The sequence below is a fragment of the Passer montanus genome, unplaced genomic scaffold, assembly GCF_014805655.1.
Source record: "Passer montanus isolate IOZ18808 unplaced genomic scaffold, ASM1480565v1 scaffold4, whole genome shotgun sequence".
In the NCBI taxonomy this organism is placed as follows: domain Eukaryota; kingdom Metazoa; phylum Chordata; class Aves; order Passeriformes; family Passeridae; genus Passer; species Passer montanus.
In genome coordinates this window covers 11,845,828-11,872,749 of record NW_024368818.1, presented here as the reverse complement: position 1 = coordinate 11,872,749, position 26,922 = coordinate 11,845,828, and the positions used below count along the sequence as shown (strand labels likewise).

Sequence of the window (26,922 nt, the reverse complement as noted above, 5' to 3'; positions counted from 1 at the left end):
AAATGGATTTTATGTCATCACAGATAGGATGAACTCGGTCATCAGTATGATGTTATAGTTAAAAGGGCAAAATTCATTCTCAGATATGTAAGAAATATTGACTTGGAACATCTCTGACCCTAGGTGGAATATTACTTGTCTATTGCATGAGTTCTTTTGTTGAGACTTCAACAGAGACAGAGAAATATTTGCTTTCAAAAGAGAGCTTTGCGTAAGATTTGTCGCCTAAAAAGTGTCAGTGTGCTTGGTTTGTCCAGAAGAAGGGTAGGAGGCAATTTAGTCAATTAATTAAAACTTATGCAAGTGTCTGCATAAAAAAGAAGTTTCTGATGGTATGTGGCTCTTTTGATCTGAGAGAGAGCTTGACTGGAACCAGTGGTAGGAGTGTGGAGCTGGATGATATTAGACTGCAAATGCAATTTAGGCTTCGAAGGGAGCAGGTATTTAAAAGTTATAATATGTTAACCACTGACCATATGGTGGGTTGCCCATCACTTGAAGTTGCTATAAACATAGACTCTGGAATGTGGAAGCTATACATTTCATGCAAAACACATTTAATGCTACTCTTCCAGGGAGTCAAGCTGGTTGATTAGAATCTCTCTTATTGGCTTTTGAAAAATCTTAATTTGGTTTTATTTTCCTTCTGAACAGTCGTGTTTTCAGAGGTGAGATTTCAAACCTTCAAAAGAGGGAGAAGCTGTTAAAATTGAGCAGCTTGAGGCTTGAGTGGCTGGTCCTCAATGAAGGCTTGGAGCAACTGTGCTAAAGACCAGACCTGCAAGTGGGATGGTTGTTACTGTACAGAAAGGGGCTTGGGCCCTGCCAGGCCTGTCCTGATGTACTCCTGAGCTTTAATTCCATTCCACCAGCCACGAGATGTGTCCCAGGGAACTATTTATCTGCACTGCAAGCACCAATTGTTTGATCAGTTCTTAAGATAGGTTTACTGTCTCAAATTTTCCCTTCCCAACACCAGGTTTGCAAGCGTGTATGCAACAAGAGGAGCCAACCGGATAGGACGTGTGTACAAAAAGGCTATTTTTAGGCAATTCACAGATGACACTTACTCCCAGGAGATCCCCAAAGCAGCATGGCTGGGCTTCCTTGGCCCAGTCCTGAAGGCAGAAGAAGAGGATGTCTTTATCATCCATCTGAAAAACTTTGCTTCCCGCCCATACTCTGTGCACCCACATGGGGTCTTCTATGACAAGGACTCTGAAGGTAAAATCTGGCTTGCCTTTTCCTCTCTTTTTCCCTGGAGTAACTCATATCATGGCTACAAGTTTGTCCCAGTATTTATTGTTATTGACATTGACATCAGAGGACTTTAGATCACCCTCTCATAAGCTCATCAGTAATTGTAGCTGATGACTAAAACCAGGAACAGCCACATCTCAAAACTTTTTGCCACAAACTTTTGACACCTGGGATAAACCCAGTACTGAAACAGGTTAGATGGGTCTTTTTGCCTGAATTATTTTTCTGAATCATAACTCACCAAAACATCTCCCCTCCTTCCTTCTGCCTCTAGTCTATTTGAATAGATGGGGTTCTTGCAACTAAATATTCTCCTCTCTTTTAGCCTATAACAGACATGATCTAATTTTCAGAATCCCAGACCTATGCATGTGTATTTTATGTTAGAGGATTGCATGGATGTGGCTACAGTCAGTATTTGCATGAGTTTCCCGTGAAAAAAGACACACTGTTAGATGACAAAATTCTAGATGACTGATAAGAGTGAAGAGACTAGGAAGAAATGGAGCCTGTTAATGCATTTTTAAAGGTTTATCTTCCAATAAAAAATGGATTTTAACTCCCAATATATTTGTGGTGAGATTGACAGAAATTCTGAGTTTTTTCAAAATGTCTCAATGATTCTGTATCTGTGAATGCTGCTATTATTTTATAAATACCAGTTAAAATAGAATAAATTACACATTGATTTAACAAAAGCAACTAGTGGATGGCTAAAGTCTTCCTTTTTCCTTTTTATGTATTAGGAGCACTTTACCCTGATGGAACTGGCGGTAAAAGCAAAGAGGACGACTTTGTTGTTCCCGGTGGAAATTACACATACACATGGCCAGTAAGGAAAGGTTATTCCCCAACTTTGGCAGACTCAAACTGCTTGACTTGGATTTACCATTCTCACATTGACACACCAAGAGATATTGCATCTGGTTTAATTGGGCCTCTGCTGGTGTGTAAAAAAGGTACTGAGCTAGAAACACTGCTAGAGCAAGCCCCTCTGCCAAGCTTGGCATCTTAACAGTCATTTTTGCTTACAGGTTTAAACATGATGGTCTAGAGTCTATCCCTACATAGCCCATAAAAAGGGGCAAGGAATAGATGGGCCATTCCAGGAGCATCCCAGGGTAGGTATTGTAGCTCTGGGACAACCCCCTTCCTGCTCCCCTTTGGCTTCACGATAGATTTGCCTCGGCTGGTGGAGGGACTGCAGCATGCTCTGTGACCATCCCGTCGTGGCAGAGACCAAAATTAAGTATTCACAAACTGGGGAAGTTTGAGGATGACCAAAGACTTACTACTCAGGAAATCAAATTAGAGCTGGGTGGGTGAATTTGGCATTAGCATTTACATATTTGAAAGCATAGTCTTTGTAATTTTTTCCACATAGAGAGTATGTATTTATTTTTATTTACAATTTATATCTCACAACCTTATGTGGATGTGCATAGAACAGCCTGTCCTGTGTATTTTATAGCCTGCTTATGTTGTGCTGGAGCCATCATGAACCAGCCCTCTCCTCTTCATCAGCTGAGTCATTGCAAATTCTTCCCCTGGGCACATGTAACTCTGCTACCTCTTTTCAGTAACTCCCAGAGTGCAAAATCAGCCCTGATTTCATTTGCAGTACTTCTAAGTGAAGTAGGTTCTATATATGAAGAAGAGAAGGACTTTAATGTGGAAAATACAGGCCTGGTTTCCAGCTTAACTCACACAATTAAAATGTCTAAGACTTACATTCTTGTCGAGAGCCTTTGAAATCCACAGAACTGAATATGTAACACTGAGCTGATAACTACAAGATAACACATGGAGCTAGGAGACAGCATATTCCAAACAATCCTAGCCTGAAAGGCCAGGTTATCTCCATGTTTGGCCTTGAATTCATGAAGTTGGATATCTACATGATGTAGTCCTCCAGCTGGTGGTGGTGGACACAGGACTGAGAGCAAGACTCTGAGCTTCCCCCAGAGAAGGCAGAGGAAGGGAGAGTTTTCATGGGACCAGAGATAGACTGATTGGAATGAAATCTACACCTGCCAGTGGATAATAACAGACTACTCAGTATCACCAGTCCTATGGTCCCAGGTTTCTCCCCAAATAGATACAGGGATAAAGATGTTGAACTTAGCTGGAATAAATTTTGTTCATCCTGTCTTCAGTCTTTTTAAATTTAAGTATCCAGTCCTCGATAACTCTCATGGATTCCTTGTCAGTCTGTGAAGAATGAGCCACATTTAGAGGGCCACTCTGGGGGTATGGTTCAGTATTTACTTCAGTGCAACAGAAATCCAGGCTACCACTCATCACTCCTTAATCCCTTGTCAAAAAAAACCATGAATCACTGGTTTCTGGATAGATCCAGCTCATGACCTGGCTCACTGTGCAGGAGCACAGATGCTCACTGACACTGACTAAGGGACAGGGTTGGATATGATGGGCCAAAGAGTGGGGAAATGGGACAACAGATATTGGCAGGGGCTTGTGCTCATGTCAGACCAAAGAGATACTGAAATATCAGCTTAACTTAGCTTAGCTTTGCCTTCTGGAGACACTCATCTGTTCAAATTCTGTTGGAGGGGGGATCAAAATGCCTTGGAAGAGCAAAATTAGGTGAGATTTGTCCTGCCCTACAGACTGTGGGCAAAGAACTGTATTTCCTTGAGTGTGCCAAGGTTATTGTATTTTTTAAATTCAGTCCTGTCCCAGGCTTTTTTTATCACTTTCCTTTTCGTTTGCAATTTAGGAACTGCAGATGAGACCACAATAGAAGGGACTGGTGCTGCTAATGCTTTTGCCCTGATGTTTAGCATTGTAGATGAAAACTTCAGCTGGTACCTCGATGAGAATATAAACACCTTCTGCTTAGAACCAGACACAGTTGACAAAGAGGATGAAGGTTTCCAGACCAGCAACCGAATGCATGGTGAGAAGGACTTTTGAGTAAATGGTGGCCTACAGCAGTGACCAGGGTCTTTTCAATTCAGTAGGACTTTCTGTCCCCTGTGATGTCTCTCCTTTATCTGTGTCAGCAAGGAATTGGTCAGAGTGTTGAAGTACTGTATTGATAAAAACCTCTCCCTAAAAACAACATGACACTTGCAGAAAGGAGATTTGGCTTTCATGCCCAGCTCTGACATTTGTTTAGCATTTTATCTTAGGCAACAAATTTTTTGTCCAGCTGTGAAAAGAGCAAAGAAAGTTGCATAGCAATTTGAGGTGTGTGTATTGAAAGAATTCTCAAAAAGCTTGTGGATGGTGGGCTGCATGGCATAACCACTCCTGCCCTTCAGAGATATATTGGCCAATGGTACTTTGTGTTATTTGGACATTTTGTGTAAGAAGTTGATTCCAGTTATTTCTGTATATTTTGTTTGTTCCAGGGGAGCCTAGGAAATAAAATATTTTGCAAAATATGAGACTCATTCTCCTCCATCCTGATACATTATCAGATGTAGAAGTTAAGGAAGACAGAGCTGACTTCACTGATTTAGCTGATAAAATTTTCAAATCTAAATTGCTTGAGCCTGGCATATAATGGTATATTTATGACGTAGGACAAGAGGAAATAGATTTCAGCCATGCTAAATAGCTGCAGAACAAGTTAACTTCATTATCAGGCCTTTTTGATGATGACTTGGCCTTTGCAACATCTTGATATTAACCAGGATGTTTTTCACAGACACAGACAGAGAACTGGGGACATTTGATCATACAGAGCAGTAAGACATATGTTCAAATGCTACTCCTTAGAAATGGGACCAGAGGCACTTTTCTTTCTCTTCTCATAAAGTCTCATCCTTTTCTTTTTAGCTATTAATGGTTACATATATGGCAATCTCCCTGGCCTGGAGATGTGTGCTGACACTTCCATGTCCTGGCACTTGTTTGGCATGGGAAGCGAGATAGACATCCACGCTGCTTATTTCTACGGCCACACGTTCACCAGCAGAGACCAGAGAGCAGATGTGGTTGGTCTCTTCCCAGCGACATTCATCACAGCGGAGATGACTCCTGGCAGCCCTGGGAGGTGGCTGATAACGTGCCAGGTCAATGAGCACCTCCGAGGTACGCTGCCATAGACCTCCCTCATCAGCCTCTGTTATGTTTGGAAGAGAAAACTGGGAGATGTTTCCAGGGGAAGCAGGATTTGACACTTTTTTTGTGTGACTTTGGAACAATTTGCAACTGTTTCACCAGATAAACATCATGGTCATCAGTTTATATTATACAAGAAATTATATGTGTTGGGCCAAATCTTCAGCTAGTATGAATGACTTGGCCGTGTAACTTATGTGAGGAAGACTTGCTAGACCCAGCACTGTCCCCACAATTCCTAGGCAAACCCGAGATTTTGATGAGCAATGAGAGGAGTTTTCAACACCAATTTTCAACACAGTTTTTTTGGTTGTAGATAAGTACTTACACATAAAAAAATCATGCCAGCTGAACACTTAATAGCTTTTTGCTTTATGGTAATCAGGCAAAACTTGGCAGTGTTTTCAGAAACCATTATGTGAAGGACTTTGATGGTGATGTTGTGATATTTGTGTGGTGCAAGTTCCCAAAAGCATGTATTATAAACTAGGTGTCATGGCAGCAGGCAATGTGTAATTATCATAGCAGAGATGAGTTGGGAGAATTTTCACACATTGATTCCCGTGGGGCTTGCATCAGGCAAAACACACTCGATTCTGGCAAGCAACAAATAGCTTCAGCAGAAATAACCAGTCTGTATTTCAGTGGAAGCCAGGGGGAGATTATGCTATTTGGCAGATATCTGGAGGCACTCTGACCTCTGAAATCATTCTACCATCCTTATGCAGATTAAGAAATTGAGTAAATAAGTCCACTAAAGAGTGTAATTGATGTTCATGGGTTTCACCTATTTCATAAAGTCACCTTTTTTTTTTTTAAATTGCATAAATTCACCTTGCAAAGGAAGGGTGTTGGTACCTGGCCCATTGTAGGCAGAGAATGTATTCTGAAATAGAAATTTACTGTAGTAATTGCTTTCAATCCATGTAGCTCCCAGAGAGATTTGAATGTGCTTTTGTATCCATGAGATTACTGAATCTGCATGTTGTCAGGGACTCCTCCAGACTCTTTCTTCTCCCAGGTGGCATGGAGGCACTATATGATGTTCAGATCTGCCAGAAAAACCTGTCTCACTCTTCACCAATCAGTCATAAGAGAAGATATTACATTGCTGCTGAAGAAGTGCTCTGGAATTATGGACCTGACGGTTATGATAAATTCACTGGGCAGGGTTTGAACGCCACTGGCAGGTAAGATTTCTTGTCAACTCCTATTGTGCTTTAATTTCAGGAGTCTGACACTGCCCCAGTGATTCACATGGGCTAGGTCCTGTGCTGTCATTAATTTTAATTGGAAGGGGCAGGGAGGAATGGATTTAAACAGCCTTGTCAGGAAGCTAGATGCATAACTGCAATGCTTCAAGGTGCCTTCTGGAAGCACTTACCTTGCTCCATTAAATCCATGGGGAAAGTGAGGCATGCCAAGTTCAACACAGTTAATGACCCTTCATCGAGGTTCTTCAGGCAGCTTTTCACACTTACAATCAGTGCAGTTCAGAGGTGCCACAGTGGCAGAAGTTTCCCCCCTGATATTACTGATTGAGACAAATTGCGTTTTAGTGTCTCCCAGAAAAGCCAACAATGATTAGACACACATTGTGCACAGTTCTCACCCTAAGGTAAGTTGATATATGTCTCCCTAAGTAAATCAGGGTATAACATAAAAGTCTAATGTACAATGAATGCTCGTTTGTTGCCTAATTCAAACCAGTAATATCTTTCTTCACATGCCAGGAAAGTGTATGGAGATTAGTAACTAAGGGAGTCATTTCTCCTTTGTCTGGAGTAATAACTTTATCTGAAATGAAGGGTTCTGTTTGAACCTTTAATTATTTAACCAGTCTGATTTGCTAATTCCACAGTGAATCTGCAAGATATTTCACACAAGGGACTGACAGAATAGGAGGGCAATACTGGAAAGTTCGCTATGTGGGATATACTGATGCAACATTCACTAAGAAGACCTGGTCAGAGGACATGAAGCACCTGGGAATACTTGGTACAGTGAATATTTTCCCCTCCTGTCATTACATCAGGTTTGAATGTAGAACCATCTGGACTGACAGGGGAATTAAGTGCATGCAGCTCTCTCTGCTTTTGGTGGAAATGTGCTGGAAAGCAATCCTTCTAATACCTTCCCTCACTCTGTTTTTTAAGGCCCTGTTATAAAAGCTGAAGTGGGAGATACAGTGCTGGTTACTTTTGCCAACAAAGCCAAAAGAAGCTATAGCATTATGGCCCATGGTGTAAGCTTCAGCAAGCTGTCAGAAGGTGCTCCCTACTTAGATGGTAAGTTTTGGCTGCACTACTGGATCTTCATCTCTGGAATACTTGAGTCCAAAAATCTGCTGCTGAGCTCTGCAGGTTTGCCCTTTCGTGGATGCTAAGGCACAGAAAGGAGGATTTTCTTAGTTGGCATCTACCTTTCATGTCACAACCAATGGGACTCCACTGCAAATGTGATGGTTCTTCTCCTTGGATATGTGCCAGACAAGATATCTAAAACTAGCTGAGGCCTATGTTGAACAAAAGTCACAAGCACAATCCAATTTCTCTTGGTTCTAATCTAATATTGCTCCACTTCAAGGAGTGGATGACCTCTGCACCTGCTCCAGAATTATAACTCTTAGGATCTGGTATGATGGCCCTGCTGAGTCTTTGGCTACAGCTATCCGCATGTTCTCAGCTGCATCACTCCCAGTTCTGTAGTCCAGGCTGGCCATTGCCCTTGCTTTACTGTCAGGATAGTCAGTTTCAAAGGCAGCTTTTATCTGATTTCCCTGGAACACAGCAGTGATATCACACAGCAGTGATAATCCTTATCAATTCTCATAAATACATAAATGCTGAAATGGAGCATTTATGAAATTCTTCCTCTCATTTTGTGCAAGAACACAGTCTTATCATCTAAGTATAACTACTGAATGTTAAATATCTTGTTAATTGGTAGGCACCTTTTACAGTCAGTGACAAGAAGGCCCTCTGGAGATGTGATTCTGTCTCCACCAACCACAGAAGTCTAGAGTTTGAGTTAGGGACTAAGCTTGAGATGGCCCAGTTAGGGTGAGATGAATGCCATTCATAGCTTCTGCAGAGATAAAGCTGTGGTCTCTGAAAAAGTGCATTTTCAGCACTGAAAAGGAATGTAGTTTTCTTGTTGCCTAAATTGTTTTGTTTCCACTACAACACATCAAAAGAAACTCATAGGACATAATCCCTCTTTTGAAAGTTGTGCTGAGAGAGAATTAGGTCAACATGTAAAACTCATCATACAATAAGATCACTGCAAAAGGCTTTATTAAATTGTTGTCTCTTGTTCCCAACCTTGTAACTCAACAAATTCGCCAGGAGGCAAAACATAAAAAAAACCTGGTTAAAGTTCAGCCTTGGAGTTATCTGCACAGATCCCAGTGCCACCCATGTCAGAGATAGCTCTCCAATGGAAGTGCAGCTTCCTGCTTGCAAAGCTGCTGTGCTTTCATTTAACAGTCCCTGTTCAGCACTCCACACTGCAGTGTGTAGCAAAATCAACCAAAGACCTACAATTCAGCAGCCACGTGAGCTGGCACACCTCTGGGTCTTTGGAGAGAAACCTGACTCCAGATTAATCAATAATCTGCCTGCCCCTTCTTCTCTCTTTTTAACTCTTGTGCCATGGATTTCCATTACATCTATCTACAGGTGTATACATGCAGAAATCCTGTAGGTATGCATGAAGAGACTGTAGGTTTATGCTGAGCGTAAATAATTTTTCAGAGGTTGTGCATTGTCTAAGTGCAGCTTACTCATGTGAAAATACTGTAAATAAAAATACTTACATCTAGAGATATCTGCAGATATATGTTTGGGTTTTTTCGGTGCTCTCAGGAAATACTTTTGCATGTTGCATTTGACACTTGTCAGTCTCAGAGAGCTTTTGACTCCAAGTCAAAATGAGTTTGCCTCATTGAGGACTGTTGCAGGATGAATCCACTAGTACTGGATGCTGTGGAAGCTATAGTCTGTTTTCTATTGCAGTTTGCAGCAAATAGCTGTTCTCAGATGTAATACTGCTATTTTCACTTGTGCCTAAGTTTCTAAGATTTTTTTTGAGTACCAGAGACTGAGTGTGCTGAGAAAATATAGGCAATGGATGCTTAAGTGTAAAAGACAATCTAAATCCACCCTTTGCATAGCAGCAGACAATGGCCCAAATCCTTTAAAAGTAGCCTCCAACAAAGAACAATATCATCCACTCTCTGGAGGTGCTGACAAAGGCTCCTGTGCATTGCTACAGAATCAAAAAGAAACAATTACCAGGATCAGATTTGTTTTCTAAACAAAGAGACACAGCTCCAGCTCTGCTCACTAATGTAATTGATTTGTTGGCACTTAATGAGAAGCAGAGTCTGAGTTTGTACCACAGATGAATTCCATGACAGGGCACGTAAGTTACAAACATTAGAGGAAGCCATTTAAGCACCAGGATGAGCTCTGCGTGTCTTGTCTGATTGAATCCAGATAATCCAACCTAGCGTCGGAAGGTGTCTGAGTGGAGCAGCTAAACTTGTTCTGCGGGGAATTGGCTTGATTGTCCCGTGGCACGGGAGTCGGGTGAGATGATCCCATGGCACAGCTGCCCAAACTATGGAATGGTGCTTGAGCTGTGGTGGCAAGGGGGAGCTTCTCCGCAGAAATCTGTAGCTATGCCCGACTTCCATCTAACTCTCGTAGTCAGGAAGACAAAGCCTTCCTGTAATCTTGGTGCATCTCAACTTTGTCTCTACAGGCTACCTGAAGCCAGGAGCCCACGTCAAGCCAGGTGAAACCTTCACCTACAAATGGAGGGTGCCTGAAAATGGAGGTCCAACAGAGAGTGACCCCCCGTGCCTGACCTACCTGTACTACTCAGCCACCGATGCTGTCAAGGACACCAACTCTGGCCTCGTGGGACCTTTGCTGGTCTGTCGGAAGAACACCCTGAATCACGACGGGACACAGGTGTCCAAGGGGAATATCTGCTCGTCCCTAAGAGCAGGGTGGTGCACTGGGGGTTCCCATAGAGGCAATTTGCCCAGTTTCCAACTCAGTTTACAGAGATTAAACAAATGTCACTCCTCAGGGTAAAAGCTAATCTAAGGGGATGGTTATGAAGACAAAATCACCATTCCCTAATATCCTGGCTCTTCTCTAGCTTTTCTGTCTTTTGCATGCAAATAACTCTTTTCACACCACACAATGGACACTTTATTCATCCTTCTGGCTGATGAAAAGGTGCCAATTCCTGTCTTTATGCAGATTTAGTAAGAAGGTGGCTTCAGGGAAAAGAAAGCTTTGTTATAAAAACCTATTCATTTTTATTGAGTAGCCTCTCTTTTTTTTATGTCTTGTCTTCCTTCTCATCAACAGAAAGAAATAGACAGAGAATTTTACCTCCTCTTTTCAATCTTTGATGAGAATGACAGCTGGTACCTGAACAAGAATATTGAAGCATTTACTGGAGACCCTTCAAAAGTGGATGAAACTGATGCTGATTTCATGGAATCCAACAAAATGCATGGTACAAAATATCTAATATCTGCTAATGATATCTTTTATTCAATCATATTAGGAAGATGAGTTGGCAGGTTTTATTACCATTCATAGCTTTCTGCACTGCACTGGAGAGTGAGCTGGAAAGCTGTCAGTCAGCTTATGGCCAGCTCCTGATGCCCTTGGAGTGCATGCTGAAATCCCAGTCACAGCGGCAATGAGTGCATCCATCTACCAACTACATCTGGAAAAAGGGAACAGAGCAGTGGTTTTAGATACAATACTTAGTTCTGTAAAAAGGCACAATGACAGAGACAGGTGCAGAAGAAGCCAAGGTTCACTAGTGTTTTAAATTTCACTGCTGGCCTTGGCTCTGACTCATGCAGTAAAATCTACCTGCCCTTCTCTGCTGTCTCCCATTTGGGCAGTGACCACATCTGGAACAGGAGACCCAAAGACCAGGGGAATGACAGAAATGTTTTACAACATCATTTCTGGATGCAAGTATCTGACTTCAGCATGGATCTCCACCAAGGTATCCCTGGGATGACAGACTTGAGCAATTCACATAACCTACCTTTGCTTTAGATAGATATTGTTAGAAAACTCTGGTGCTTTCTGGACCTGTCTATTTTATTCTTCTTCTATGAGATGGATCTCATACTGAAGTTTTGTTCTTTTATAGCATCTTTCAGGCATTGATCACAGACAACATTTGTGGATTAGGGAGTTTTGTCTTATAACACCCTTGTAACTCAGACTCTTTATGGCTCTCTCCATAGCCTTAATGACATGGTTATACATTCTCCAGGCTGAAAGGAGGTACCAAATTTGTACACTTGGCTGGTGTCTGGGAGGTACACTCAAAAGCTCAGAGGAGGAGTGCTACATGACAATAGCAGAGAGCTATTATAAGATTTTACAGGCTAAAACCAAAGAGGTAGAAGTTCTGTGTTTATAGGAATAGCACTTAGATGTTAATTTGGTGTCCTTCAATCCTACTTTTGCTTCACAAAATGCCCCTTTAGTGACCTGCTGCGTCATGAGCCTTTGGCCAGGTGGGTGGTAGGAAGCTCTGTGATGCATTCCTGTGGCCCTGCTGCTAACCAGGATTTTTTCCTTCTTCTCCAGCTGTCAATGGCTACCTGTATGGCAATCTGCCAGGCCTGACCATGTGCAAGAATGACAAGGTCTCCTGGCACCTCATTGGGCTGGGCAGTCACTACGACATGCACGGGGTTCATTTCCAAGGAAACACCATCGACTTGAGAGGGACAACAAGAGATGGGCTGGCCTTGTTTCCTCATTTATCAGGGACAGCACTAATGCAGCCAGACCGTGTGGGTATGTTCATGAACTGATTTTGGTTGTGTGCTGCTTGCAGATAACAGTGAGCCAAAACAACATACAGTGAGATGCTCTGCTCTGAACAAGGAGGCTGAAAGCAGGAGAGAGACCCTGGGGACCCAGCATAGCTGAGAATTCAGGCTGGATTACTTTTCTGAGAAGGTGTATAAATCAAATATGCATGTGCACCAAAAACCAGAGGCTTTAATGACCTGGGGAGAGCAGCAGGTAGAGAGGTAGCCAACAGGATGCTCATAGAATTTTATAATCCTCCAAACAGACTTTTTTTAGAAAAGCAAATTCACTGTCATGTGAATAGTCATCATCATTTAAGGTATTTTAGGACTTCAACAAAAGCTTTTCAGTAATAGTCAGTCTTTAGGAGTTTCTTCAGAAGCTTATACATTAAATGTACTTTTAAATCTCATGGGTAATCCAGTGATTCATACTTCGAACTAGGAGAGTGTGAGCTGTTTGCTGGAGACACCAAATAATCTTCACAATATAAAGTACAACATTACCTTGCTTTGCATTGGTGCAACTCTGTTGAAATTAACAGAGTCATCAGGGTTGTACTAGACTATGCCAAGGGCCATCCATGGCCAGGGCACCTGATAGAAATGTACATTGGAATTGTGTATGTGCTAGGTTAGACCTCACTTACAGATGCTGTAAGACAACTGAATTTTTTCTTACACAAATCCCAAACATTTCCATTATCTGTCATGAAATTGCACTGTAGGACCTATAAACAATTATTCTAAGAGATTATTATTTTTGGCTAACTTTCTACCAGCAGTAAGGGAAATAGAATGAATTACCAGATATTTACAATCATCAATGCATGTGATTTTATTTTAATTACATGTTATTTTATTTTTTTCATCACTTTTGCCTCTGAAACACAGGAAATGGACTGAGATCTGGTCTGGACTGAGCTATGCTTCTAATTTTGGTTCTATCACTGACTCACATACAAAGCAGCTGTGAAAGTGCTTTCCTCCTTCACACAGTACTAGTAGGTGGAGCTGTACAAGACAACATCACGCCAGCTTCTGCTTAAGTAAATGGGCAGGAGAGAAGGAGAGTATAAATACTAAAACCTGCCCATGAACATGCCAAAATATGCTCCCACAATCACTACCATCTTTGACCACCAGAGCTACAAAAAAAAAAAAAGGCCCATGGTAGCTTGGCTTTTCATGCAGGGAGTACAAAGGGTCAGAAAGTTACAGTTTATCTTGACTGTGCATATAGATAAATGGTTATAAGCAGGCATTCCTGTATTGTGGGTCTATATCTGTATTGCAGAGTCCTTCATCAGCCTGATTACACCAGACAAAATGCAGGGGCTCCGTGGAGAATCCCTTGCACTGAAGGCTGGTACAGTGGCTCTGTGCTCAGGGGCAAGGAACCAGCATCTCTGAAACACACCCCTTGTTTCTCCATGCCTTTATTGAGTGTTGCAATGAATGCTTCCTCCTTCTCTTCTTGTGTTCCTCGTGGGCATGTCTGCAGCATGGGCTCACTGGCAGGGAGGGCTCACTGGCAAGCTGATTCCTGCTGCCAGACATCTAAGTGCTTTTCAGAGTTTCCTTGGCCAAGCTGACCTAACTCAAATAGTTAGAAATAATTTATGGTGATTTTTGAGCAAAGATGAAGCAGGCTGGTTTTTCCTATGGAGCAAAACAAGGTCAAGTCCTGCTGGATCCTGCACTTGGCTTACAATAACCCCATGCAATGCCAAAGGTGCAGACAGAGTGTCTGGAAAATTTCTCAGCAGAAGAGGACATGGAGATGCTGGACAACAGCAGCTGAACATGATCCAGGGTGTGCCCAGGTGGCCAAGAAGGCCAATGGCATCCTGGTCTGGGTCAGCACTGGTGTGGCAGCAGGAGCAGGGCAGTGACCGTCCCCTGCACCCAGCACTGCTGAGGCCACAGCTCCAATCCTGTGTCCAGTTCTGGGCCCCTCACTACGAGAAAGACATTGAGGGGCTGGAGCGTGTCCAGGGAAGGGCAACGGAGCTGGGAAAGGGTCTGGAGCATAAGTCTGGTGGGAGGTGGCTGAAGGAGTGTTTAGCCTAGAGAGGAGGAGGCTCAGAGGGGATGTTCTCACTCTCTGTAACTACCCAGGTGTTAGTCTCCTCTCCCAAGTTGTAACAAGTGACAGGAAAAGAGGAAATAACCACAGGTTGCATCAGGGAGTTTTAGTTCATTGGAGCAGGCTGCCCAGGAAGTGGTGGAGTCACAATCCTTGGACGTATTTAAAAGATTGTAAAGAGATGGCACTTTTAAAAGAGATGGCATTTAGGGACATGGTTTAGTGGTAGACCTGGCAGTGCTGGGTTAATGGCTGGCTTGATAATCTTGGAGGTCTTTTCCAGCGTAGAATATTCTATCATTCTATTTAAACATCCCCTTGCTTGACTTTCCATACAGCATTATACATTAGGATTATCTGAGAACAGATCAGAGATGTATGCAGGACCTAATTTGCCAACATGCTTGTTAGGTTTTTTTAATTGCTTAAATGTCATATGCTTTTCTTTCCAGGCACATTCAAAGTGGTTTGCAGGACTTTTGATCACTTTGTTGGTGGGATGAAACATCTCTACGAGGTCAGCAGCTGCCACAACCCCACCCGAGCCCAGCAGCAGCGTGGAGCCATGAGGCTCTACTACATTGCTGCAGAGGAGGTTGAGTGGGACTATGCCTCAAATAAGAGCTCGACACCAAAGATTTACAACATCAGCAGCTATGAGGAAAGGTACCCAACCCAAAAAAAAGCTGCAGGCACAGGACACGCTTACAGTGGAGGGGAAACTTTGAAGAGCCCTTTCATGATGCCAACCTTGTGTTTTTAGGAAGAACTCTTCGCTAAACATAATATGAGAAAATGTCTTTACAAAGTCACAGCCTCTCAGTCTAGACTAGTTCATAGGCACCAGTTTCAAATGCTTTCATTTCATGTCTTGTAATGCTGTTCCAAGTTTGTGTTCCAGCCTTGGCTCAACTTCACAATGAAGCTCCCCAACCCCTTCCTCTCCCTTACTCTCCCCAGCCTTGCCATCCCAGACTTCTGGTTTTCATAGAGGAGAAAGTCAGGCACCTGTTCCAGATGTGAGCTCCTGTAGGCAATGCAGATGCATGATGGGGGCGCTTAGTCTGCTTACCATCCTGCAGCATGGTAGGCCCTATATCCCCTGAAAAGATCTGAACATAAGTAACCCTGCAACTGAATCACTCTACTGTGTGAGGAATAGAAAACTTGTGAAAAAAAATACACATTCCAGATCATATTGCATAGACTGGTCTCTGAGGACAATTTGGTGAAAGCAAAAAGGAACATATGTCAAAAAAAAGCCTTATAAAAGCATCTTACTCTACTGTGTGAGGAATAGAAAACTTGTGAAAATAATACACATTCCAAGTCGTATTGCATAGACTGGTCTTTGAGGACACTTTGGTGAAAGCAAAAAGGAACATACATCAAAAATAAACCTTATAAAAGCATCCGTGAAAGTGCTCCTTGTACAGAGGAAGAGGAGTCTGTAAAAAATACACCTGAAGAGTCTCAGGTGACGATGTGAGTTTAAAGAAAACATAAACTCCAGTACTGTCAAAGGCTGCTGTTGCACACACAGCTCACTACACAGTAAGCAGTATCCCTGGGGCAGTTTTTTGGTTTTATTTAGTGTATTGTGAGCCAGCCTTGCGACTCCCCTGCCAGGGGCACCTTGGAGATGAGCTGCCAGGAGACAGCTGCTCCCAGAAGAGGGAACGCTCAGCTGCACAGCGGGTTGTGAGTGTCCTCTGCTGGCAAGTCAGCCCTCTGGGATCCCATGGGAACAGCAACAAACCGAGGGTAAACCTGGAAAGCATCCTCTTCCAGGTGCAGAATGGAAAATACATTTCTCCTTTTACCATCATGCTGGGAAAGCATCCAAACTGTGCAGTACACAGCAGCAAGAGGGAAGGGTAAAGCAACTCCCTCTTATCTCAGATGATGGCATTTGTTTTTGAAGGTCAAGCTTTGTTTATCGTCTTCCCGTGGCTAATACCTAAGATAGCAAAAGCAGCCATCATGATAAGAGGATTCAGGTTTCCAGGGACAGGCAGTATCTTTTATTGGAGCAAACGATGCAGCTGGAGAGGGCAGCTGAAACCACTCTCATCTCACACTTTACCCCTGCTCCAGCTCTGGTGAAGGATTTGTGTTTCCAAAATTCTTGGAGAGTGCAGCTTATCCTCAGCTTCACCTGTTTGAAGCGGGTGTGCATTCAGTGAGGATTGTCACTCTTGCTATTTGCTATTCAAAACCTCTTGCATCTCTCAGGGCCTTCACATCCATCAGCACATTGGATCAGTCTGTATATTCTCATTGAATCTGTTGTGAATAGCATAACAGTTACTAGCTTTCAGCTCTGTACACATTAGTGCTTTTATTGCATTTTATTTTGCAGCTATGGGCACGTTTTTCTGAGCCAAGCAGAGGACCTGATCGGTTCAAAATACAAGAAGGTGGTTTACAGGGAGTACACAAGCAGCAACTTCACACAGCGCAAAGTCAGGACAGAAGAGGAGGAACATTTGGAAATCCTGGGCAAGTAGCTCTCATGTCCCACAGACCAAGCCTGTGGTCAGGGAGGGGATTTCTTTCCAAAAACTAAGATGTTTTATAGCTTTTTAAAGGTGGAAAATATGGAACAGTGACACCTATTCCAGGTGTCAGTGATTTTACATGCTATTTATGTCATTGCTGAGTGTAAAGATACTTTCCAAATTAAAGAATTCATTCTTGAACATGAAATAAGGAGAATCCTAAGGAGTGCTATAATGGCAATTCTAGAATTCACCTTAAATTCACCTTGTAACATGGGGGACACTCTTGTAAACACATTAAGACAATATTAAGGAAATGGATTTGTGTTTGCAATTGGCAAGACATCATTTTACTCATCATAAAATAACTACCATCAGTTCATGTTTTTATGGGGTGAAAAGCGGGCAACAACTGATCATAAAGTAATCATAGAATTTTAGAATATCATGAGTCGGAAAATCATCGATGTCCAATTCCTGACCCTTCATGAGTCACACCATGTGCCTCAGAGCATTGTCCAAGCACTCCTTGAACTCTGTCAGGCTTGGTGCTGTGAGCACTGCCTGGGGGAGCCTGTTCCAGTGCCCAAACACCCTCTGAGTGGAGAACCTTTTCATAATACTGAAACTAAGCCTGTCCTGATACAGTTTCATACTCTTCCCTCGGGATAACCTTCTCTAGGTATCTATTTACCACTTCCTTTCCTGAAGGGCAAGAGAAAAAAAAGAAAAAAGGTGGGGTTTTTTTGGTTTTGTTTTGTTTTGTTTTGTTTTTTTAAAGTGGCAATTACCAGCTTAAGAAATAACATTTTGAAAGATTCAAAAACCACCTCAGGAATTTTCCTTAAAAACAGCTGTCCAAAGACCTGTCTTCAGAGAGGACAATTCTCTTCATTGACTGAAAAGAGATTATTTGTACATATGTAGCTTTTAATCATCTGAGATAAACCAATTTTGATGACTTTCCTGGAAGAACAGAAAAGGTTTTGATAGAGACCTTGGCTCTACTCCTAGGCCAAGCTATTGAAAATTTGTTGAATTCAGAAAAGCAGCATTAAACACTGGCATCTTCTGTTCGAATTTAGGGCCGCTACTCCATGCCGAGGCCGGTGACTCCGTACTGATTGTATTTAAGAACAAAGCCAGCAGGCCTTACTCAATAAGTGCACATGGTATAGAAGAGGTTGGTTGCGAAGAACAGCCTGAGACACCAATTACCCTCCCTGGTAAGGCTCCTTTTTTAATTTTTTCCCCCCTTTTCTTTGAGCTACAAAGGCTGTATATAAAACCATCTTAGCACATTAATGATAATCTCTCTTTCAAACTTGTCCATATCTATATATTCTCCCAGGCATAATAAGCTCAACGCTTATTCAGCTACAGTTCTGAGTTGCTAGACATGTAGGTTCTTGATCAAGTGAGCATGTTTGGGCAGAGAGTGAGCCTTCATTCCTATCAGGGGTAGAAACAGGAATCTAATATCACTAGACTACCTCCAGAAGAGAGAGAAGCAGGCCCTTAATCACGGCAAGAGAAATGTGAGCCAGTGCTGCATTTGGCTCCAGAACTGACACTCTAACAATGATTTTAGAACTTTCAAATTCAGATGTAAGAATTGCAGATGTTAATATTAACTCTGCCTGTCTCGAGCTACAGAGAATTGGCATTTGCATTCAGAGTCATGCATAAAATGCCAAATGTAGCTGTCATGTGAATTAATAATCTTTGGGAAAGTGTACCAAAGTTTCTAGTGAGGAAAACAGTGGAAGATAGCTTTTCATATAGAAAAATTCCTGTTTAACTCTTTTAACTTCAATTTTTTTGTTGGGTTTATGTTCTAAGTAGGAAGTCAAACCCAGGCATTGTAGTAAATCCAAAATGTACCCACCTTTTCTTTCCAACACCTATGCAATTTTTTGCGGTATTTGTGAACTCCAGTTTGACAGTAAATGTAAAGAAATTTTGATGTAATAAAGCTCTGTGCAAGCTGACATTTCTTTCCTGTGACCAGCTGTGTCGGTACAGTACAAATACACAGAAACTCATGTCAAATGTGAGCCAACATCTGCCTTGCTGGAGTTGAATTAGGAAAGCATGTATGTATATATACATGAATGTATACCTGAGGTTAATACATGGGGGAGTGGAAGAAAAGGATGTCTATACAATTCCCTTGCTTTGTTATTGGCTCCATGATGTTGTTGTCGCTGTCAGGCTGGTGTTTGAGATGTAACAACGGGAACACTAATGTTACATCTCCTGTGTCCACATGGGAGCAGGCTTGGGATGAGTTGGATGAGGGAAGGTGTCTGTGTTTGAGAGTAAGCCAAAAGCATTCTTCAGAAGACCTAAGGAATGACTTTTCCTTAGGAGTTTGGAAAGAGCAGTTAACATAGAAATGAAATCCCTGAAAATAAGAAAAATTCCTGGGCACCTCAGACTCCACCAGCATCATCTAGAAGTTCTCACTGTCTTTCTTCCTAGGCCAGGCTGGACTGCTTACCCCAACCTTGCCAAAGACTGTCTAACTCTACTAAATCCTAAATCGGTCATCACACAGATTTGCATCCTGACAAACTGTACTCCTGAGAGCACTGCCAGGTCCTAAAGCAACTGTGGAGGGCATGGTAAATAGATGCAGAGAGCATATCCATAGCAACCTATGCTAAACCAGCTCTCATCTGACACAGCTTTGTTCTCTCCCTGACCATTCTTCCAATTACCCAGAAGGAAAAAAGGGAGAAAACATCAATTTTCCTCATGTTTATCACTTTTTTCAGGGGTTATGCCTTATTTGCACTTCAAAGATAGGTCTTCGATGCCTTCTGAAGTATGTCAGCCTTTAAGTAGGGTGGAGATTTTTTCCATCTACAGCCTCCAAACCTCCTGAGCTGAGAAGAAAAAAGCAAGGAAGGGGTGGTGGAGGACCATGATTAGCCTCCCTTCTCAGATCACACCCTCTAAAAAGAGGTGATGACATATAGGTTAGATTCGGGTGCTTGAGAAACACTTCCCTGGCCTGTGTCTCCGTGATATGGACTTAATGTCTCCATGACATGATGCTTATCCTGTAAGAGTCAATGATATTGCAATACTTACATGAGACCCATCTCATATTGTATGAGAGTTGAGAGTCACCATTTTTTTTTCTGTAGTTACAACTGTACAATTAAAACCCACTGCTGCATGATGCATGAGCAGTGTAGTGGCTCAGTGACACAAAAACTAGGCTCAGTCACTTCCCAACCCTTTAAACTTGAAAACTCTCCTTCCCTAGATGCTCACAGCTATTGGCAGCTGTTGGGTTGTACCTGTACTTAAACCATGGTTCTGTGATTTTCTGGTTTTCACCTGACTCATAGCATGTCCCACGATGCTCTTGGCTGTTGTCACCCTGAAAGACTTCTGGGACAGAGATTGCTTGGTTCAGCATTTCTCCTCCACTTAAAAGGGCAAGGTGTTGACCATATCTTGGTCTCCTACCCTTTCCTGCAATACCAGCAAGAAAACAAAGCAGGGAAACACAGCATAGGCAGTTCATCTGAACACAGATGTTTGTGTCCAGTGCAGAGAAATTGTCTTCACCAAAACAGATTATTTCCTCATCCATTTGTTACAGATTTTTTTAAAATCAGAGGTCAGGGAATTTCTGCTCAGGGAGGATGTGGCAGAGATGATGACATTTGGGAAGGGATAGAGGTTCTCTGGCAGTTGCTGTAGAGCAAGGTCTTATCTGGAACAGGAAAGAACCCCCTTGATGCTCCCAGACAGCATCCTGTCTGGGCCCCTGGCTAACACACTTCGGCAGCACCCTCTGCAAAATCCCAGTGGCAACTGCCACTTCTTTCTGTCCTTTTCAATTGAGAAGGTCCAAGAAACATTTTCTGGGTTTGGCTCCCAATGCCTCATCTGACCTTGAGCATCAGCAGCCAAGATCATTGAATTACTGCAGGTTTTGCCAAGGGGAAAGATGAAGTGTCCTGTCTGTGAACTTCCTTCTGTGGGATACCACTTTTGTCAGAATCATTTGCAGATCTTCTTTTCCGGAGCCACCTGCCTTCATTTACACCACTGGAACCTCAATGACCTCCTGGAAGGCAGAATCATAAACCCATCCCATTGCTGCATGCTTCCACAGGTAGTTTTGATGCAGACAATTTTTTGATGAGGAGGGTAGGAAGGCTGAGTTAGGTGCTATTCAAAGCCTCTAATACTTAGCTGCTCAAGGTAAAATTGTTCTCTCTCTGTTTCAGGGGAAATAAACACCTACAGGTGGAACATCCCAGAACGATCCGGTCCCGGCAAAACAGATCCAAATTGTATCACTTGGGTTTATTATTCAACAGCTAATTTTGTTAAGGTAACCAAGACATGGCCATTAAAGCTTGCATTGCTTTGGCTAATACGTTGTGCCTTGTGTAATGTTTCTGAAAGGATCCTGGAGCGGACCACAGGCTAGAGAAACCATTTACAGAGCGAGATGCTTTGTCCTCTGATATAACAGTTATACATGCCTGGGTAATTTAATCTATGGAAATCCCAAGGGATGCACCACAGTAATGTGATTTCCTCTTTAAAGAACAGTTGAAGGGATTTGGGGTAAAGACAAAACATTACACAAAATCACAGAATCACAGAATGAGTAAGGTTGAAACGGACCACTGGATGTCATTGCTTTGGTAAATTACCAGAGAGACATGCAGAGAAAGAAGTTTTTAATCAGTCTGATTTTTGCTTCATCTGCTAGGAGAAAGCAATTTAATGTTCAGTTAATCTGTATCTATTTCATACCTGAATGAACTGAAAATCTGTAACACATATATTTATTTTATTTCAGGACACATACAGTGGTCTGATTGGGCCTCTTGTAGTTTGCAGAAAAGGAACTTTAGATGAAAGAGGTCTAAGGAAAGACATTGATCGTGAATTTACTCTTCTGTTTATGGTGTTCGATGAAAATGAATCCTGGTATTTGAAAGAAAATATTGAAACATACCTTCATAAGAATCCTGAGGATTTTAATTCCACTAAGAACTTTGTAGAAGGCAACAGCATGCATGGTATGTAGGACTCGGCAGCAGCAGCCAAGAGGGAAGAGGTTTCTTTTTCACAGCCCTTTTAGGAAGACATTGGACTCAGCCTGCAATTACCCAGCCATGTGACAATTTCATAAAGTGCAATGCTGGAAACAAAAAGATTTCACAAGCCCAGCCAAGATATTTTTCTAACAAGATAGTTTACTCTTATACTTTCAGGAAGAGGCTGCCCTGCCAGGATTCCTTTGTCATTGGGAGCTGTGTTCCTCCAAGGCTTGTTTTTCAGGAGCATAGGGATGATATTTTGAAACTGTGGCTGTATTTGCAGCCAGTCCAGGAGCCAGGCTGAATAGACTGGATGGGGACACACACAGCCCTGGCAAAGCAATTTTTTCTTTCTACAGCTGGTACCCATTTTAGGCAACAATTCCATTCCCTCTTTTTCCATGTAGCTTCTAAGCATAAATCCAGTTTGCTCAGGAGTTCAATCTCAACCAGTAAAAAACCAGTTTGATGCTCTGTAAGACAGAAAGATGTTTGTTGTGTATACTTATACAATTTGGAAACTGAAACAAAAGCATGACTCTCTCCCTGCAGTGACAGTGGTCACTGGGAACAGCACTTGTCCTGACCACACATGCCTGTCCCCTCTCTGCCTGAGCACTCCTTCTCCCCTGAAAGTGCAAAGGGTGCCTGAAGTGGAGGTTATAATCACCCATACCATGGCAAATTATTAATCATTCCTATTTGTCATTCTTCCAGCAATCAATGGGAAGATTTACAACAGTCTCTTGGGTCTAACAATGAATGAAGGTGATAGGACAAACTGGTATTTGATAGGAATGGGCAATGAAGTGGATATCCACACAGTTCACTTCCATGCACAGACCTTCATCTTCAAGGTTGGTAAAATAAATCAAAGTAAAACTTTTATAGTGTTATGAGAAATTTATGAGAAAAACAAACAAACAAATCCATACTTCCAGCCTGGTTTTGTCACTTAGTCCCAGAACCCTGGGCTGATGCTGAGGTTGGTGGGAGTTTTGCATTTGAAGGAAATACAAAATGAATGCGATACTTGCAAAGCTTCTATCTCCCTAGTAGAGGACATGCTTAGGTGGGTTAAAATATGTGATTACCCATAAGTGTGAGGGAAAATACAGGGAGGAAATTAAGAGTTATGCTGGCTTAGAGTATTGTTTTATGCTGTGACAGTTTACCACTGTCAGGACTACCTGAAAAATCTATCTTTCAAAGAAATGCCTTTGCTCAACCAAAAGCTGGAGTCAACAGAAAGGGTTTGCTGTTGTTGTATAATGGATTAAATGAGAGGTGTCCACAGACCTCAGTTTCTCTGGATGATGCTCACTAGAAAGGAACAAGAAGCATTTGCTCTATCTTAAGGAGCTGGAATTTTAACTGGAATATTTCAGTGCCCATGGGGGGAGTATTTGAGGCACGACTCTCACAATTCTGGTTTTGTTTTGCCACAGACAGATAAGGACCACAGAGGAGATGTATATGACCTTTTCCCTGGGACCTTCCAGACAGTTGAACTCGTAGCAGAAAACCCTGGAACGTGGCTTCTGCACTGTCACGTGGCTGACCACATCCATGCTGGCATGGAGACAACCTACACCATCAATAAATCAGGTGCAGTATCAGACACACCCCAGGACTCAGAGGTGGTAGTGCAGTTGGATGGAAGGCAGGGATGAAAGGAAGAGAGCTCACCTGTGCACTGGTGGGAAGCATCTGCACTGCCATGGCCAGTTAGCAGTGATAAAAGACAGGACAAACACCCCTAATGACATGGCAATCTTTGGTGCACTTCGCTGTGACTTGAAAGCAATTGGTGCCTCACAAGTGACCTTCTGAGACAGTGGCAGCCTAGGGACCATTTGTCATTTAAAGGTAGCACAAAAAACATCTGCAAAGCTGTTTTTCAGCCTTTTTGCCACACTGTGTGGGAGGGCCTACAGTCTGGCATGGTGCTGGTTCCTTCCTGTGAGCCCTGATGACTTGCAGAGCTGTTTGGGCTTCTCACTGCACAGGCAGACACCAGCTGGCATAAAAGAAGCTCCAAAGAAATGGTTGCTCATCTTGTCCAAGAAATAGGTTATCTCTTGACTAAGGAAAATTAGCAAACTTTTTGAGTGGTGCTTGTCTCTTCCAACACATGTGAGTGAAGCCGAAAGTGTTTTGTGAGCCTCTCCACATCACATTACTCCACTAAACATCTGAATCCAGCATCTAGGTCCTCACTGTGCTGACTACACTCCTCTACAAGAGTTGAAACAGTGCCAGTAGGCACACCTCATACCTATAACCCTGTAGCAGCACGATGACAAATGTAGATGCCAAATGTAGCCAAAATACTCCTTCCTTGGATATGACAAATTTATTTGATTACACATATTCATGTGGGCTGTGAGATTCTAAATGGACAAGAAAATGCAGAACTGAATCATGGAATGGTTTGGATTGGAAGGGACCTTAAAGATCATCTTATTCCAACCCCCCTGCCATGGACAGGGACACCTTCCACTAGACCAGGTTGTTCAAGGCTCTATCCAGCCTGGCCTTGCACACTTCCAGGGGTGAGGCATCTACACCTTCTCTGGGCAACCTGTGCCAGTGCGTCACCACCCTCATAATAAAAAGCATGTTACTTATATCCCACCTATATCTACCCTCTTTCAGTTTACAGTTACTCCTTGTCCCATCACTACAGTAAGTAGTAGAGTAACAGAGATGCCTACAGAGAAGGGGAATGTTGCCCATGGGGAACAGTTGTGATGATCTAAGCACAATTTCTGTTCAGATCAACAAGGTAGAAATAATGAAATAAACTCTATTCTTTCAAAAGAGGAAAAAAATATTTATTAAGGCTTCCAACTTAACTATGCCTTTTTTCACCCTGAGAAGAGAGACGACAGTGGGAAGTTCCTTCAGAAGGAGGACACACAACTGGAACATACAACACAACTCCTGCAACAAATGAAACCACTGCAAAGGGTAAGGATTTTTAAAAATGCCATTTAAAACTCTTCAGATTCATGTGCAGATTTCTCATTAACAACTCTCTTTTAACAGATCATGACAACAAAGTGGGCAATTTTTTCGGCAAAACTTTGAGTCCTGGAGAAGCCACCCTGATACTTGCAGCTTTTGTTTGCATTGGACTTGTTCTACTGTCAACAGCATTAATCTTCTTCTGCTTCATCACCCACCAAGGAAATAGAATCCATTACACAGCTCTGGATGATAAAAGTGCACTTCTGGCAGATTCCCTGTAAATCCCCACTTTTAATATTGTTCACAGGGACTCACTGGATTTCACAACATAGAACCATAAAACCATTAAGTTTGGAGAACACCTCTAAGATCATTGAGTCCAGCCATTAATCTAATACTGCCAGGAAACATGCTGCTAATAAAACTGGAACAGGGCATATGCTGACAGTCCTACCCCATGACCAGTGCTCACAAGAGTGGACACAAGCTGTAGGGCTCAGCTCCAAGAGCCAGGTACCACCCATCACCATTTCCACTCTCTGGAGTTCAGATGAGCTCTGTCCAAAATCCAATCTGGCAGCTGAGCAGAGCAGCACACACCTCTTGGCATCCACAGGAGTAAGAAACAGGCAGAATGGCATCCATGTGCTCTGTGCAGAAACTTGGGGTTCACACTAGAAAACAAACACCATCAGGGACTGGCTTAAGTTGTCAGCTTCTGAAGGAGTAGGTGCAAATCTCCAAGTCCCTGCCACTTCCCAAAGTCTGGCTCAATGAATTCACCACCATTCGATGATTGCCTCTTTTTTTTTTTCCCTGTTAAATGAGGAAACTTTGCACTGGGGACAGATTTCTGAAGACCTACAAATAAATTTTGGCACCTGATAGGTTCAGCAGTGCCCCTGCTGTTAGTTTCTAACAGCTTTTATTTATCTCTAAAAATCTAGCTCTGAACAACCTCCAAGAGATTAATTGACTTTGTAAATGCTGCTTGTTGTGGTCCTGATTCTGTACCTCTTCTTTGCACTGAGCAACACCTCTCTCCCTACATCTAATGAAGCCATCAGGAGGATAATCTTTGTGCTCTGCGAGGCAGACAGACAGAATCAGGACATGTTTAGTGATACTTGAATGTTTATAGCTATTTTTTGTTAGGTTGTGTTCATTCTTGCCTGCTCATGCCTGCTATAGCTCTAGCAGAAGAATTCCAGAACAAAAACCTTTGTAAAACTGTTTACACAAATTTGATTTTGAATGTAAATTCAAGTTGCTGTTTTGGTTTTTTTAAATTTTATTTTTTCCACTTCTGTACTTTAAAGTATGTTCAAAGGTAGGAAATTTTACTGTGCAACACTCTTACTGTAGCTTAAATGTGTCCTGCATTGATATCCAGTCAACAATATGTTGAAGGTTTCTCAGTAATTTCTTTGTTTTCCTCAGTCATTTGAAAGCATGAACATAAAGTACAAATGAAGGACCAAGCTCTTATAGAATTTACATCATATCAAAAAACCCAAAAATCTCCTTCCTAAAATCTCCAATTTGACCTGGCAAAAACAGGTACTCTACCCTTTCATCTTCCTGTCCTTTAAGCTTTAAAATTGGGGTCTCTTCTTCTGTGCAAAAATACTGTCTGTGCAGAACTTTAGCTCTCTGCGTACATATAAAATTAAAGCCTTCCACTCAAAATGCACTATTAAGAAAGGAAATTATTTGGTACTTCACTTCTAGGGTAACTAATGTACCTGATGTTTTAGAAACAGAGTCTTAAGTATGTTTTGACTGTAGAAACTAGTTTGCCAAAGTGATTACACTGATAATAAAGAACCCCAGATATTTGTATGAACCTTCTGGCCCAGTTCATTTCCTCTGCCCCGCTCCTCAGCTGGACAGTGGCTGTGAAACCAGAACGAAGGCTCCAAAGGGCCCCAGGACATCACTGCTGCCAGACCAGGGGACACAGCCTGCCACAGGGATCATGAAATGTCACAAAAAGTGTAAAGCAGCAAGTTTACCATTGCCTGCCTGCTGCAGGCAGCCCTGGGGCAGCTGTGC

At 42.4% G+C, this 26,922-nt stretch overlaps 1 protein-coding gene across 1 annotated transcript in view; it reads left to right on the top strand.

Annotated features, from left to right (window-relative positions):
- HEPHL1 (hephaestin like 1) overlaps nucleotides 1-25,444 on the top strand; it is a 33,046-nt gene extending 7,602 nt beyond the window's left edge. The window contains exons 2-20 of the mRNA XM_039718473.1: nucleotides 980-1,224; nucleotides 2,007-2,219; nucleotides 4,001-4,180; nucleotides 5,068-5,322; nucleotides 6,374-6,542; nucleotides 7,214-7,350; nucleotides 7,509-7,640; nucleotides 10,120-10,331; nucleotides 10,740-10,890; nucleotides 11,994-12,206; nucleotides 14,765-14,978; nucleotides 16,675-16,814; nucleotides 17,899-18,039; nucleotides 21,067-21,173; nucleotides 21,651-21,873; nucleotides 22,612-22,751; nucleotides 23,343-23,504; nucleotides 24,789-24,867; nucleotides 24,946-25,444. Coding sequence (XP_039574407.1) covers nucleotides 980-1,224; nucleotides 2,007-2,219; nucleotides 4,001-4,180; nucleotides 5,068-5,322; nucleotides 6,374-6,542; nucleotides 7,214-7,350; nucleotides 7,509-7,640; nucleotides 10,120-10,331; nucleotides 10,740-10,890; nucleotides 11,994-12,206; nucleotides 14,765-14,978; nucleotides 16,675-16,814; nucleotides 17,899-18,039; nucleotides 21,067-21,173; nucleotides 21,651-21,873; nucleotides 22,612-22,751; nucleotides 23,343-23,504; nucleotides 24,789-24,867; nucleotides 24,946-25,148 — 3,316 coding nt within the window. The 3' untranslated portion in view covers nucleotides 25,149-25,444. The remainder of the gene's footprint in view (nucleotides 1-979; nucleotides 1,225-2,006; nucleotides 2,220-4,000; nucleotides 4,181-5,067; nucleotides 5,323-6,373; nucleotides 6,543-7,213; nucleotides 7,351-7,508; nucleotides 7,641-10,119; nucleotides 10,332-10,739; nucleotides 10,891-11,993; nucleotides 12,207-14,764; nucleotides 14,979-16,674; nucleotides 16,815-17,898; nucleotides 18,040-21,066; nucleotides 21,174-21,650; nucleotides 21,874-22,611; nucleotides 22,752-23,342; nucleotides 23,505-24,788; nucleotides 24,868-24,945) is intronic.
- The last annotated feature ends 1,478 nt before the right edge of the window (nucleotides 25,445-26,922 follow it).